The 14600-nt window shown below is 45.6% G+C and overlaps 1 protein-coding gene across 1 annotated transcript; it reads right to left on the bottom strand.

Annotated features, from left to right (window-relative positions):
- Window positions 1-11379: 11379 nt before the first annotated feature.
- Window positions 11380-14289, bottom strand: LOC124691166 (ubiquitin-conjugating enzyme E2 28). The gene is made up of 4 exons (XM_047224437.1): window positions 14085-14289; window positions 12826-12953; window positions 11887-11991; window positions 11380-11680 (listed from the first exon to the last, which is right to left on the bottom strand). The coding sequence occupies exons 1-4, from the start codon at window positions 14152-14154 to the stop codon at window positions 11537-11539; spliced, it is 447 nt and encodes a 148-aa protein (XP_047080393.1). The 5' UTR covers window positions 14155-14289; the 3' UTR covers window positions 11380-11536.
- Between the last annotated feature and the right edge of the window lie 311 nt (window positions 14290-14600).

The raw sequence follows: 14600 nt of genomic DNA, 5'->3' as shown, positions 1-14600 counted from the left end.
TCGGGCCTCCACTTCAATTGCCCTTCCGGCTCCGTCATTATTCTGGAAAAATAGGCCCTTTCGTCAAAATCCCGAGGTTTTTCCCCGAAAGTTGGATTTCGCACAAAAACGAGACACCAGAACAGTTCTGCTGAAAACAGCGTTAGTCCGTGTTAGTTGCATCCAAAATACACAAATTAGAGGCAAAACAATAGCAAAAGTGTTCGGGAAAGTAGATACGTTTTGGACGTATCACATATAGCACCCAAGGTATTTATCTCTCTCAAAGAAAATATGCTCTTGATCTGTTGAAAGAAACTAGAATGATGGATTGTCAACCTGCTGCTACACCAATAGAACAAAATCACAAAATACAAGCTAATTGTGGAAAACCAGTAGATAAAAGGAGATTTCAGAGATTAGTGGGACGGCTAATCTATTTATCACACACCAGACCTGATATTACATATGATGTCAGCGTCATTAGTAGATACATGCACGATCCCCGAATTGGTCATATGAATGCAATATCCAGAATTCTGAGATATCTTAAAGGCTGTCCTGGGAAAGGGATTATTTTCTCTAACCATGGACATCTTAATGTGGAAGGATTTACTGATGTTGATTGGGCTAGGAGTATTGACGATAGAAAATCCACTTCTGGGTATTGTGTTTTTGTTGGGGGTAATATTGTTAGTTGGAGAAGTAAGAAGCAAAATGTGGTGGCTAGATCCACTGCTGAAGCTGAGTTTAGATCAATGGCACAGGGCATATGTGAATTGATGTGGGTGAGGATATTGCTCTCTGAATTCCGACTATTTAAGGGTGTGCCACTGAGATTATATTGTGACAATCAAGCTGCTATCAACCTAGTGAATAACCCTGTTCATCATGACAGAACAAAGCATGTAGGAATTGATAGGCACTTCATTAAGGACAATCTAGACACAAGTGTATTGCAAGTAGTCTATATAAAATCTTCTAGTCAGCTAGCTGATATTTTAACCAAAGGTGTAGATTCTGTAACCTTTATGAGGTTGTGTGACAAGATGAGGCTGTGTAACATCTTTGCCTCATCTTGAGAGGAGTGTAGAAGGACTAAGTTGTGAATATTAGATGTATTCAGGACCAAGATGTAAATGTACCTGTAACATTATGAAATAGAGACTGGCGAGGCTGTGTTCGATAGCCTTCTAGAGAAATTCCTCTTTTGAGTCACTGTAGCTAGCTCAGGCGATCCACCAGAAATTGCAACACTGTTAAAAAGATTAATAGAGCTACAAACAATGCAAGCCATATCTTAGCGTCTTTGGGGCGCTCCCAGCAACGCACGACTTGCTGGTTGGGAAGCTATCCTGAAGAGATTGCTACCTCTGTAGCTTCAGATTGTAATCCTCCTGATTAATGAATGAATTTTTTTTCCCGCAAAAAAAAAACTATGCGGGTACAATGGTAACAACTACAATGTACAAAAAAAAGATCAAATTGATAGTTGAGAATGCATCAATCTTGAATGGTCGTTGTCATGTCTAAGTGGATTGTTGGTACAAAGGAAATAAATACAGTGTATAGAACCAATTCTTGTGTACCAATTGTTGCTTGTGGCAACGCTGCCACCCTTGCTCTCCTCCGTCCACCAGTTCTTGCTCACGGTCACGCCCCCACCCCTACTCTCCCCTCTCCGCGACATCTAGGGGTGTAAATGGATCGGATTGGATCGGATTTTACCATATATTTTTCTCGGATTCCGATCGGAGCGGATATTGACCGGTTTTGGATTCGAATGCAGATATATCGGAGTGCGGATTCAAATCGGAAATGGGGTGGACTCGGACCGAAAACAAAAATAGTCAGATATATGCTCTCATCGGTAGATAATTATAGTCTTGCAAATCTTGAGAGGGATTTAAACTTTCCGCTAAAACTCAAGCATTTATCAAAATTTAGAGCTAAACATGCTTGCAAAATAAAATCAGTGAGTCACTCTAAGATTTTGACTAAAAATGGGATAATCTTGTGAGGTTGGTTTTGATTTTGACTAAAAATCAGATTATCCGGTTAAAACCTTCGTATTATCCTAATTGAATTTCGGATAATCCATATCCGCATGCTATTTGCTATAACATATCCTATACCGTATCCGGAGAACCACTTCAAAATCGATATCCATATCTGCCAGATTCCTTAAAATCGGATAAAACGGATTCGGCGTGGAAATTATCCTATCCATTTACACCCCTAGTGACATCCATAGGCGATTCGGACAAAAATAACCTAATTTTGGAACAAATTTTAAAAGTAAATGTTTCGTGAAACAAATTTACAGATCTAACCTCTTTGTGTCACGCCTATCTCAACGACGTGGCATCTCATTGTGTGGTGCTATAGGCTGGGGCGTGGCACCTCATTGTGTCACGCCATGGGTTGGGGCGCGGCAAAAAAATATGTGCGGCGTCGTAGACTGGGCGTGACACCCCCCATTGTGTGGCTCCGTAGGCTGGGGCGCCACGCCGTGGAGACTGGCGTAACATAGAAGGGTTATATCTATGAATTTATTTCGCAGAAGGTTCACCTAAAATTTATTTGAAGATTGGGTTACTTTTGTCCAATTTTCCATATAGGTATGGATCCTCTGACGTGTCCAAACGTGTCCAACCCTGCCTTTCCATAACTTTCAGTTACTGATTGGTGGATCCCACATCAGGGCTGGTTAACATGTCAGGGTCCCGAAGTCCAGTTCTGCTACGTCAAGGGTTGACTCCCCCACCGTATGGGTATTTTGGAAGAAAGATGGATATACCTACCTAGATTTTTGTTAAACATAAGGCATTACACCCAGCTTTAAATTAATAAAGCCCCCAACGGTGATAAGGGGTTGCCCAATCTTCTCAGTAAGCGACGGTGGTGATGAACACAATGGTGTATGCAGCGGAGGGAATCGATGATATGGTGTAGGTAACATGAATGGCGCCGACGAAATCTCTCGATTGATTCATGTAGCCAATGCAACAGATCTCAACCCTGCAAGATATTCGCAACTCCACACACTTGCGCACGTAGCCGCCGACCACGAAGCGGTAGATTGCAATCTTCTAATACCCAATGGAACAGCAGATCACACACAAACTTTCAGTAGCATAAAACTCCAGATCGATGCGAATTGGAGAGTAGTATTCAATAGTTTTGCATAGCAAACAACTAAGAACTAGGGTTTATCTTAAACATGGTCTAAAGCAACTAGGGGCGTCCTATGGACTTATATAGGCGTCCAGGACGACTTCTGGTCGAAAAACTACGAGAATAACCGACCCAGAATAGATCTGGTCGAGACAGACTCGGACACGGCAGGTCTGGGGGCCGGTCAACCGGGCCTGGGACCGGGCTTACCGGTTCAAACCGGGCCAGGGACCGGGTCCAAACCGGATGCTGGAATTGTCGCGTAGTAACCCGTCCGGTTGCAGTCAGCAGGGCGCCCGGTTGGCGCCGGGGTGGATCCGGCCTGGCGGCCGGTTGGACCGGGCCAGGGACCGGGCGCGCCGGCGTGGCGGCCGGTCTGACCGGGTGCTGGGCCGGCATGGACTTCATCTTCTCCTCTCGCGTATGCCTCCCGCTCCTCCCTCGCGCGTCCATGAGATATCTTCATATCCAGCTCCTTGTCCACGTCCAGCTGCTCCTCTCCTCCTCGTACGATGCTTGTCTCCTCTTCATGCCTGATGATACATAAGTAATAGGACCTAGGTAGTATAAAGTTCTCATCAATCAAAGTATCGTTTAGGATCCAATCCTGGCTTCATTGGACTTGAGCTTTACAGCAGGTTCATCTTCAGTTGGTAGTGACGGAGGTAGTAGTGAGGTAGGGATGTCCTCATCATCTCCCCCCCCCCCCCTCTTCAAAAGGCGTCGACCTCGACGCTCCAAGGTCTTCTCCGTCATATGGTGTCAAATCAGCAACATTGAAAGAATTACTGACACCAAACTCATCCTCTGGAAGATCTATCGAGTATGCATTATCATTGATCTTGGCAAGCACTTTGTAAGGACCAGCACCACGAGGCTTCAACTTAGACTTCCGCAGCTTCGGGAATCTATCCTTGCGAAAATGTACCCAGACCATATCACCAGGCTTGAACAACATCTCCTTGCGCTTCTTGTTTTTTCCTTGCAGCATTGCTCTTGCCTTTCTTCTCAATCAACTCTTTAGTCTTCACATGAATTTTCTTCACAAAATCTGCCCTCTTGGATGCCTCCATATTGACTCTCTCATGTATGGGCAAAGGCAACAAGTCAAGTGGAGTAATGGGTTTGAAACCATACACCACCTCAAAAGGACACAGCTCTGTGGTAGAATGTACCGCCCTGTTGTAAGCAAACTCCACATGTGGCAAACATTCTTCCCACTCCTTCAGGTTCTTCTTGATCATGGATCTCAACAATTGTGACAAGGTTCGATTCACCACTTCAGTTTGTCCATCAGTTTGGGGATGACAAGTAGTGCTGAAAAGCAGCTTTGTCCCCAGCTTTCTCCAAAGCGTCTTCCAGAAGTAGCTCATAAACTTCACGTCACGATCAGAAACAATAGTCTTCGGGACTCCATGTAGACGTACAATCTCCCTGAAAAACAGGTTAGCAATATGCGATGCATCGTCGCTTAGGCAATAAAGTGTGACATCTTAGAAAATTTATCCACTACCACAAATATAGAATCATGGCCTCTTTTAGTACGCGGCAAACCCAACACAAAATCCATACTAATGTCTTCCCAAGGTGTAGTAGGTGCCGGTAAAGGAGTATACAAATCGCGAGGCTTCAGCTTGGAATTGGACTTGTTGCAAGTAATGCACCTCTTGACATACCTGTCCACGTACCGTCTCATCTTTGGCCAATAAAAGTGGTCAGCTAGCATGAGTAGCGTCTTCTCACGCCCAAAGTGACCCATCAAACCTCCAGCATGTGATTCCTGCAATAAGAGCAAACGCACAGACGATTCTGGAACACATAGTTTGTTAGCTCTAAACAAGAACCCATCATGTATGTGATATTTTTCCCCATGCTTTACCAAGAGCACATAAGCGATATGGTTCAGCAAAATCATGATCAGTGGCATACAAATCACATAATATCTCTAAACCAGGAATTTGAACATCAAGTTGAGTTAATAGCATATTCTTCCTAGATAGAGCATCAGCAACAATATTATCTTTTCCCTTCTTATGCTTAATAATGTATGGAAAAGACTCAATGAACTCAACCCACTTAGCTAGACGCTTATGCAAAGTAGATTGAGCTTTCAGATATTTTAAAGCTTCATGATCAGAATGTATGATAAATTCTTTTGGCCACAAATAATGTTGCCAAACCTCAAGAACTCTAATTAAAGCATACAATTCTTTATCATATATAGGACAGTTCAACTTAGCACCAGAAAGTTTCTCAGAAAAATATGCAATTCGGCGACCCTCTTGCATCAACACACCACCAATTCCAATACCACTAGCATCACATTCAATCTCAAATTTCTTATTAAAATCAGGAAGTGCAAGCAACGGTGCAGAAGTTAACAATCTCTTAAGGTCATCAAAAGCATGATCTTGGGTTGCGCCCCACTCAAAGATAACACCCTTTTTAGTCAAATCATTCAAAGGTGCAGCAATAGTACAAAAGTTGGGCACAAATCTTCTATAAAACCCAGGTAGACCATGAAAACTTCGTACTTGACTCACATTCATGGGAGTAGGCCAATTTTGAATAGCTTCAATTTTAGACACATCTTCTTCTACTCCATTCTTAGAGACAACATAACCAAGAAATATGACCTTATCTTTGCAAAATGTGCACTGCTTAAGATTACCATAGAGTTTATTATCACGCAACACTTGCAAAACATGTCGAATATGTATAGTATGATCAGATTCATTGCGGCTGTAGATTAATATGTCATCAAAGTAAACAATCACAAACTTGCCAATAAATTCACGCAAAACATGGTTCATCAGTCTCATGAAAGTGCTAGGTGCATTAGTCAAACCAAAAGGCATTACTAACCACTCATATAAACCAAATTTTGTTTTAAAGGCAGTTTTCCATTCATCCCCTTCTTTCATCCTAATTTGATGATAACCACTACGCAAATCAATTTTAGAGAACACAGCAGCACCACTCATTTCATCTAGCATATCCTCTAAACGGGGAATAGGATGACGATATCGAATAGTAATGTTGTTTATAGCTCTACAATCTACGCACATACGCCATGTACCATCTTTCTTAGGAACTAGAATAACAGGAACAGCACAAGGACTAAGGCTTATGCGGATATAACCTTTGTCGAGTAGCGCTTGTACTTGCTTCTGTATCTCCTTCGTCTCTTCGGGATTTGTCCTATATGGCGCCCTATTGGGCAGCGAAGCTCCGGGAATCAAGTCAATTTGATGCTCAATACCTCGCAATGGTGGTAGTCCTGTGGGTACCTCCTCCGGAAACATGTCGCTGAATTCCTGCAAAACATTAGAGACACCAAGAGGAAGAGGGGTCATGTCGTTAGAAACCAAAACCGTACCCCTGTACAAAAGCACAAGAGGCATGGCCGTAGGATCCTCACTAAATTCTCTCATGTCTTCTTTGGTGGCTAATGAAATTAAGGAATGCACTCGCTCACTTTTCGTTATATCACTCACAATATTACAATTCTCTCGCCTATCTAAAGGTGCATCCTCCAAGTTTACTTCAATCTTCTGACGAGACTCATTGACAATTTGTTGTGGTGACATAGGCTGTAAGTTGATTTTCTTGCCCTTGAACTCCAAGTGATATGTATTGGAGCGGCCATTGTGTTGCACAGAACGGTCATATAGCCATGGCCGGCCCAACAATAGGTGACTCACCGTCATAGGAACCACATCAAAGTCAATGGAATCCTTATACGGTCCAATCTCAAAATCAACGCGCACCATGTGGCTCACCTTCATCTCACCATTATTGCTCAACCACTGAATATAATATGGATGTGGGTGTGGTAGATACTTCAGTTTCAGCTTGGCACATAACTCTTTGCTTGCTAAATTGCGACAACTTCCGCCATCAATAATAACCTTGCAAGCTTTATCAGGACCAACAAGTGCCTTTGTTTGGAACAAATTGCAGCGTTGTGTAGATGCACTAGGCTGCACATTAAGAACATGCTGTGACACAACAATAGTTTGAACTTCAGAAGGATAAGCATCAAAACCATCATCGTCATAATCATCATCTTCTGGAGAATCCGGATCAACATCGTCTCCAGTTTCATACTCATTGTCCTCATTAATAATCATAACTTTGCGATTAGGACAATCCTTCTTGAAGTGACCCTTGCCACCACATGTATGACAAACCATATCACGGTTGCGCGTAGTAGACATGCTAGAACCACTAGTACTTGCAGCAGATTCGGACTTCTTTGCGTTAGACACATTGGACACCGGCTTGCTAGACGGAGTAGAGTAAGGAGCTGAGCGCGTCGATGGCGCGGGCGCCGTAGGTGGGGGCGCACGAGGCGTGAAGCGTCCAGCTCCCATAGCACGGCCTCTTTGTTGAGCTTCTTCAGCCAACTGTGATTCAGCTTCTCTTGCATGATGTAGTAGCTCATTCATTGTAGTGTAGCTGTGATGACGCACAATGCCTTTGATATTAAACTTGAGCCCATTCAGGAAACGTTGTAGTGTCATCTCCAAAGACTCACGGACACGGGCACGCTGCATAAGCATCTCCATATCCATGTAGTAAGCATCAACCGTCATAACACCTTGCTTCAATTGGGTCAACTTATCAAACACAGAACGCAAGTAATTGGTAGGAACAAAACGAGCTCTCATCGCTGCCTTCATAGTACGCCAAGTGATAATAGGCAGCTCACCATCTTCTTCTCGAGCACGAACAAGTCCATCCCACCAACGCAATGCATAGCCATCAAATTCAGAGGAAGCAAGTTTGATCTTCCTATCTTCAGTATAGTCATGTAATCTCCATAATCGCTCAATTTTCAGTTCCCATGTAAGATATTCTTCAACATCAGTAGTACCTTCAAATCTGGGAATTGAGAACTTGGGCTTACCCAAACCATCGTCTAGCGGCTGTGGAGGAACACGGCGCGCACCAAGGTCAGCAAAACCGCGATTAACTCCACGTGGCAAACCACGACCACGACCAATACCTTGAGCAGCAGCATCCGCATTGTCACCATTGACGCTGCCATCTTCATCAAGCGGTTGTTGTGGTTGTTGTACCATAGTACGTATCTCATTGACGGCTTGAGTCAAAGTATTCATAGATGCTTGAAGAGTCGTCATCGATGTTTGAACGGTGTTAATAGCCGTAGTAGCCTTATCGATCTTCAAGTTGACACCCTGAATTTCAGTATCAAATGTCTCTGTAGTAACACGAAGTTCACGTGTTAGATGATCACGAAGTGCCTCATATTCCATCCAAGTAACCGGTGAGGCTGGATCCTTTTTCTGCATCACATCAAGCTCAGAAGTAGACATGATTAGTAGGTTAGTGCACTAAACAAAAATCTTTGGTGGTACGCTCACAACTCACTCAAAACTGATAAGCAAGGTAAATCTTACCGCTCCAAAGTGAATTAGTATTGCTTACCAACTTGGATTGACGGACTAGTGCACGGATGTAGCGAAGCGAATATCAAGGGTATAAGAACAATCACACGACTAAGCAGGATATATGTGGGGCTGTAGGTAGGCTACCTATTTGCACCAATAACAAGCTGTAGCGTTGATCGTAGACAACCAAAGATACTCACACAAGGCGATAAATGTGGCAATGCAACTATATGGATGAAGGGTTGCAAAGCACTCGAGAGACGCTAGCAAAGCTCAACGAGACAGGCACAAGATTGCTCAACTACAGGTGCAGTAAAGAAAACTTAGGCCTTCACTTGATTCAACTAGCACTTCACTTTTCTTAATGGATTTTTCTTTTTGTATAACACACGCAGCTATGTAACTCTTTTTGCTTCTTTTCTATTTTCTCTTTTTTTTTATGACTCAACTCCTTGATAACACGCCCAACAAGATATGCAAAGCACCAAAACCCTAATGAGCAGCATGTCGAGCGGTAAAACTAGTCTCTTCTGGGGAAGTTCCTAGTCACTTATATCGATAGGCTATGTCTATGGTTGGGAACAAGCACACTGTACGCTATGTGGACTCGGAGTAACAAAAACTGACACACTATGATAAACTAGATGATAGAGAAAACACAAACCCTAACAATTCTACTAGATGAAAGAGAAAGATACGCAAAAACAACTACGAAAAAACAACTAAAACTCCAAATTAGTGCAATCTAAGGCTATGGCAAACCCTAACCCTAACTTTTTATGCCTTTTTCTGTATAGGAAAACACTCACAACTCAACTATGGGGTGGATTGTGGATGGCTTACCGAGGAAACGCTGAAATCTGATACCAAGATGATAAGGGGTTGCCCGATCTTCTCAGTAAGCGACGGTGGTGATGAACACAATGGTGTATGCAGCGGAGGGAATCGATGATATGGTGTAGGTAACTTGTATGACGCCGACGAAGTCTCTCGATTGATTCCTGTAGCCAATGCAACAGATCTCAACCCTGCAAGATATTCGCAACTCCACACACTTGCGCACGGAGACGCAAAGTGACCGGGCCGTCCGCGGAGACGCGAACCTGGGCCAAATATGCGCCAGATTTGCGTCTCCGCGGACGCTCGGCGGCCGCAGAATCTGTCCGCGTTGGGCACATCCGGGCCCGGTCGGCAGTGAGTAGGTAAGCAAAAGATTTTTTCATTACTATTGATTGGCCAAAAGGACCATCTTTACAGAGATGGTTAGTCGAGTTAACCTAAAACTACAACGGCCGTACCTACTCGCCGTCGCGCGGCCTACACCGGCCTCGGTTACTCGCAGTCGCGCGCCCTACTACTGGCCGCCGGAAGGGCCGGCACCGTCGTCGAAGCGGGAGCGCTTCTTGCACTCCACACGCCGCGCACGCCGGCGAGCGGACATCTCGTCCTGCCGCCTGCGGCGTTCGAGGGCCTCGGCCAGGGAGCTGTCCCACAGGGCCATCGCCTGGGCAATGGCCACCTTGGTAGCCGCCGCCTCCGCCGCCGCCCGGGCCTCCTCCTCCTCCGCCGCCGCCTGGACCGCCGCCGCCGCGGCGTCCTCGTTCGCCTGGACCGCCGCCTGGATCGCCGCCACGTCGGCGATGAAGCGGGCCCTGTCCCTAGCCGCCTCTGCCACAGCTTCGTCCCTGGCGGCGATGGCGACCTCCAGCTCCCGGTTCTCCTGCTCAACCAGCGCGGGAGAAGGGCCCCTACGATGGAGCGAGTCCAGGTCGGAGCACATTAACCCCCGAGCCATGGCCATCGCATAGCTGGCGGCTTCCTCCTCTGCCACACCAAGCCTGGCGGCGCTGGGCGTCCCAAGCCAGGGACTCGAAGGACGCGAGCAGAACCCGCTGGTCACCGGCGCACTCGAAGCAGGTGGGCACGGGGGGGTCGTCGTCCGCGATGTCGTGGATGACGGCGTCGGCCGGAGGGGCAGCGATGGCCGCCCGCGCCTCCGCGAGCTCAGCCCTGGCGTCGGCGAGCTCGGCCATGGCGTTGGCGATCTCCGCCCCGGTCGCCGCGAGACACCCTTCCGCGCGCTCGCCGCCTCCGCGACCTCCGCCTCCGCCGCCGCCTCCGGGTCCGAGCCGCCGGGCCTCAACGCCGGCGGCGGCTACCTCCTCCTCCTCCTCCGGGTGGAGCTGGTGGCACATGTGAACAAAGTGCTCCCAACTCATGTGGTCCGCCATGGATGGATGGTAGGGTTAGCTTGAGGTGTGCCCATCGCCCCCACCGGTGTCCACCATATATAGCCACGGCGGGGCGGGAAACGGCGTTGGCGCGCAGGGCATTTCCCGAGCGCGAAACGTCGGCGAAACTTGCCAATGTATTGGGCACACGCGGGAACGATCGTCGTCGCGCAGGAACAGTTAATCGCTGGCGGCAGTCCTCGACGGGACGTAAAACGACATTAGCGAGCTTGACGCTATCCCCGGATAAAATATGCGTCCGCACCGCTGGAGGTACCCCAGACACAAACGGTCGCCCTGGGCCACAATGCGTCTACAGGGCCCTGGGCCACAACGCGTCTACGGGCCAACGCAAACGGACATTTCGGACGTCCAAAATGCGTCGGCCCGCTGGAGATGCCCTTAGTAGGTAGTTCTGGTAAAATTTGGTAAGCAATCGCTGTTACTCATGCCATCTACCATACAAATATCGGGTCACTACTAACAAACAAAAAAGAAAAGGCACATTTGACAACCGATTGACCGAACAAGGTGGAGACAACTGATCTCGGCCTCGCAGTTGTTACTTAGGAACAGAAAGGCAACATTTGAATGCTCACTGAAGACTTGAAGTAGACCATCCACCACTTCATTTACAATAAGCTTAGCTTAATTTGGTTCTTGCTGTTTCTTAAATGTTGAACACAGCAGGATTATCTGAAAAGTGCATCAAATTCCTCATGTTGAAGAATGTTAACCCATTGCATACTTCTGAGTCCAGCTCCTTGCGGTAGACTCATACTTTGCCCGATCAGCTTTGTACATGTGAGCGATCTCCGGAACCAATGGATCGTCAGGGTTTGGGTCCGTCAGTAGGGAGCAGATTGAGAGGAGCACCTAAAGAAATACCCACATAATATAAGTTAGTTTAGAACTGAGTCATTAAACTAAATTTGCTTTTGAATTTTGTACTAAGCCACCAGGTGTACATAACATGGGGTTGCAACCTCGGCAAAACATAGTACGTTTAGTTCGATTCTCAAATTCAAGATGCAAATCTGTTATGATTTACCGGGAATAGAATGGAAGAATGGCAAACTGACCTTTGAAATAGTCAATGCAGGACTCCACTGCTCCTTCAGGATATCAAGGCAGATACTGCCATTGCTGTTAACGTTTGGATGGAACACCTTTGTTTTGAAAGCGACCTGCAAAATTTATATATTAATTTTAAGTTTCTGCAGAAACAAGAACATCGAACTCAAGACAGGGAAATCAAAGGGGAGTCCAAATACGAGTGCTCAATCATTAATTTGTGTGATGCATAAGAAAGTAATCAGCAACATATGGTCTGTTTTGCCCCAAGAGAGGATTCATGCTGGCACAAATTGACCGATGTTGCGAATAATTAACCATCATATTTCAGGATTGTATAAAATAAGCTTCAGCATTAAGCAGTTGAGGAAACATGAAGCAGCAGTACTTCATAAGGAGACAGAGAAGGTAATCAAGCAACCACAACAGCTGCTGCATACACTATAACAAATAGTTACACAGGTACAAACATAACAGAAGATGAAGTTCCACTTGGACAAGCGAGTTGCTTAAGATTATATGCAAGCTGAGCACAAATCCTCTACATGGTTTGATTTTAGGAAGAACTACAATCTTACCACAATTGCAATTCACTAGATGGGATCCACTAAACGACAGATACTGTGGTATTGCTAGCTTCTTATAAAAAACCTAGTGTCATGCATATAAAGGAAAAACAAGTAACGCCTATTTAAAACATGAGAAAGTTTCCACCATGTGAAAAGCCATGCTAATTGTCCAAATGAAGGGGGAAAAATCAAGTTTTCATCATGTTAGTGCTATGCTAATTGTGCAACTCAAAAAATATCGCACACCTGCGAACTTTTAGAACACTATAACAGATCTTGATTTATCAGTTGCTTGTATAGGGCTATAGGCCATATATAATATAGTATAAACCAGTGAAGTAATGCATCCCGTATATAACAATGTCTTACTGTCTATACCTTAGGTGGTTTGAAGGGGTAATCCGGAGGAAAATGTATTGTAACCAAGAAGACACCACCACTGTAAGGGCTGTCTGATGGACCCATGATCGTTGCCTGCCAGTGGAACATATCTTCAGCCACAGGCCCTGATAGACACAAAAAGGATGTGAATCAGTCATACACATGTAAAAAATAATGCACACGACTCTGAAGAACTTAGTAATCACATGTACAGAATTAAACTCAGACACAATGTCAGTACGCACTTGCAGATAGCATGGTTCTATGCAGGGCCTTACTTTTTGGGCCGACAGAACATTTACAAGTGAATGCTTGCTTATTTGGATAAACTGTGGAACTGCCGTGTATATCACTATATGACCAAATCCCTTGAGAAATAAAATAAAAAACTAGTATGGTGGCATCCCAATTCTTGTGACGTCTGATTCTCTGACCTGTTGTAATGGTAGTTTGACTGGCTCAGCGTTTCGACACTTTGGAAATGGTGCTAGGGAGATGTATTAGTATATCTAAATTACTGGTGGCTTCTTCTTAGTTATCTCGAATTTGAAATTTTACTTAAACATTTTAAAACCTGGCAACAGTTTTCCGTAATGTCAAAGCGGTAGCTGCCACAGCTATAAGTCAGACCTCGCCTAAACTGCGGAAACCATGATTTAAGATCGCATCCTGAATCGATATGCTGGTGCATGAGATCATGTTCTCTTCCTATGTTTCTGGAAACTGAATTTAGCCGTTCCTTGCTCCAATGGCATGCGCTTGATTTGAAGGTTCATTCAAAAGTAATAATAATGTCTTTCAATCTTGACCTTTAGAAACACAAATCTGATGTTTCCTGAAGAGTTGAGTAACTACTACTGCATCTAGCTTCCTGCTACATGCCAGGTAACTCGATAATTCTGGCGTTGCACATCGCAGCACTTATCCAATATCCAATTGGTTTTTGGCAGAGCTATATATACACCGGAAAGTTTAGCTCATTAAATTCCGTACACTGAACCAACCAGCCAACAGTTCTCAAATCCGGTGACGCCAACACGACAGCAAACCATCTCCACGTCGGTGCCTAAATCTAAGAGCAATCGGTTCGATCTAACAACACAACAGTTCCGTTGACGTAGATCTAGCGACAGCTCAAGCAAGTAAGCGCGTAAACCAGACAGTTAGCACCAAGAGACCACGAGCTCTATGACTCTCATCAGGATAAAGCAAGGCTAAAGAGAGCTAGGCAAGGGGGGAAGAAACCAATTAACTACCTGCGCTGCAGGAGGTCGGGGGATCCCTCTGCAGATCCTTGAGCTCCTTCAAGATCCGCTTGGAAGCCATGGCAGGCCGATCCTCTTTCTTGACAATCGAAACCAAGAAGAGCTGGGCAAATCTGAGTCTCGATGGAAGGGAGTTGGCAGAGAGGGGGAGGATATTTAAAGGGGGCGGAGGTTGCGTAGCGTATGAGGGGGACGGTGGTGAGTTGGTCCTGAAGTTTCCTGGCTGCAGCCCACGGACTCGGCGATGGAGGGGAAAGGCGAAAGAAAGTGAGCGTGGGCGTGGCGTGGTGGATTGGAAGTAGGAACCGGACGCTGGCTGCCTGGCTGACGACGGGCGAGTATAGAGTTTACTTTTCCACGCGGTTTTGGCTGGTCGGCAGCGCACCGCGCCATTGTAGTACAACTTGTTTTCCGGTCAAGTCCAGTTTACAGCTCTTCATCTATACGAGTTCTCCATGTTCTAATTAGTGTGCCCTTATTATTGGTAGGGTGGTGTAGGAGTACTAC

Source organism: Lolium rigidum, chromosome 2 (genome assembly GCF_022539505.1).
Source record: "Lolium rigidum isolate FL_2022 chromosome 2, APGP_CSIRO_Lrig_0.1, whole genome shotgun sequence".
In the NCBI taxonomy this organism is placed as follows: Eukaryota; Viridiplantae; Streptophyta; class Magnoliopsida; order Poales; family Poaceae; genus Lolium; species Lolium rigidum.
This window is presented reverse-complemented; position numbering and strand designations above follow the sequence as displayed.

Bases quoted from the DNA above. Each gene is read 5' to 3' on its own strand.
- LOC124691166 (XM_047224437.1), bottom strand. From the start codon at position 14,154: ATGGCTTCCAAGCGGATCTTGAAGGAGCTCAAGGATCTGCAGAGGGAT. The intron at 12,954-14,084 runs GTAGTTAATTGG...TGTGTCTATCAG, and splicing joins CCCGACCTCCTGCAGCGCAG to GGCCTGTGGCTGAAGATATG. The intron at 11,992-12,825 runs GTATAGACAGTA...TAAATTTTGCAG, and splicing joins ACCCCTTCAAACCACCTAAG to GTCGCTTTCAAAACAAAGGT.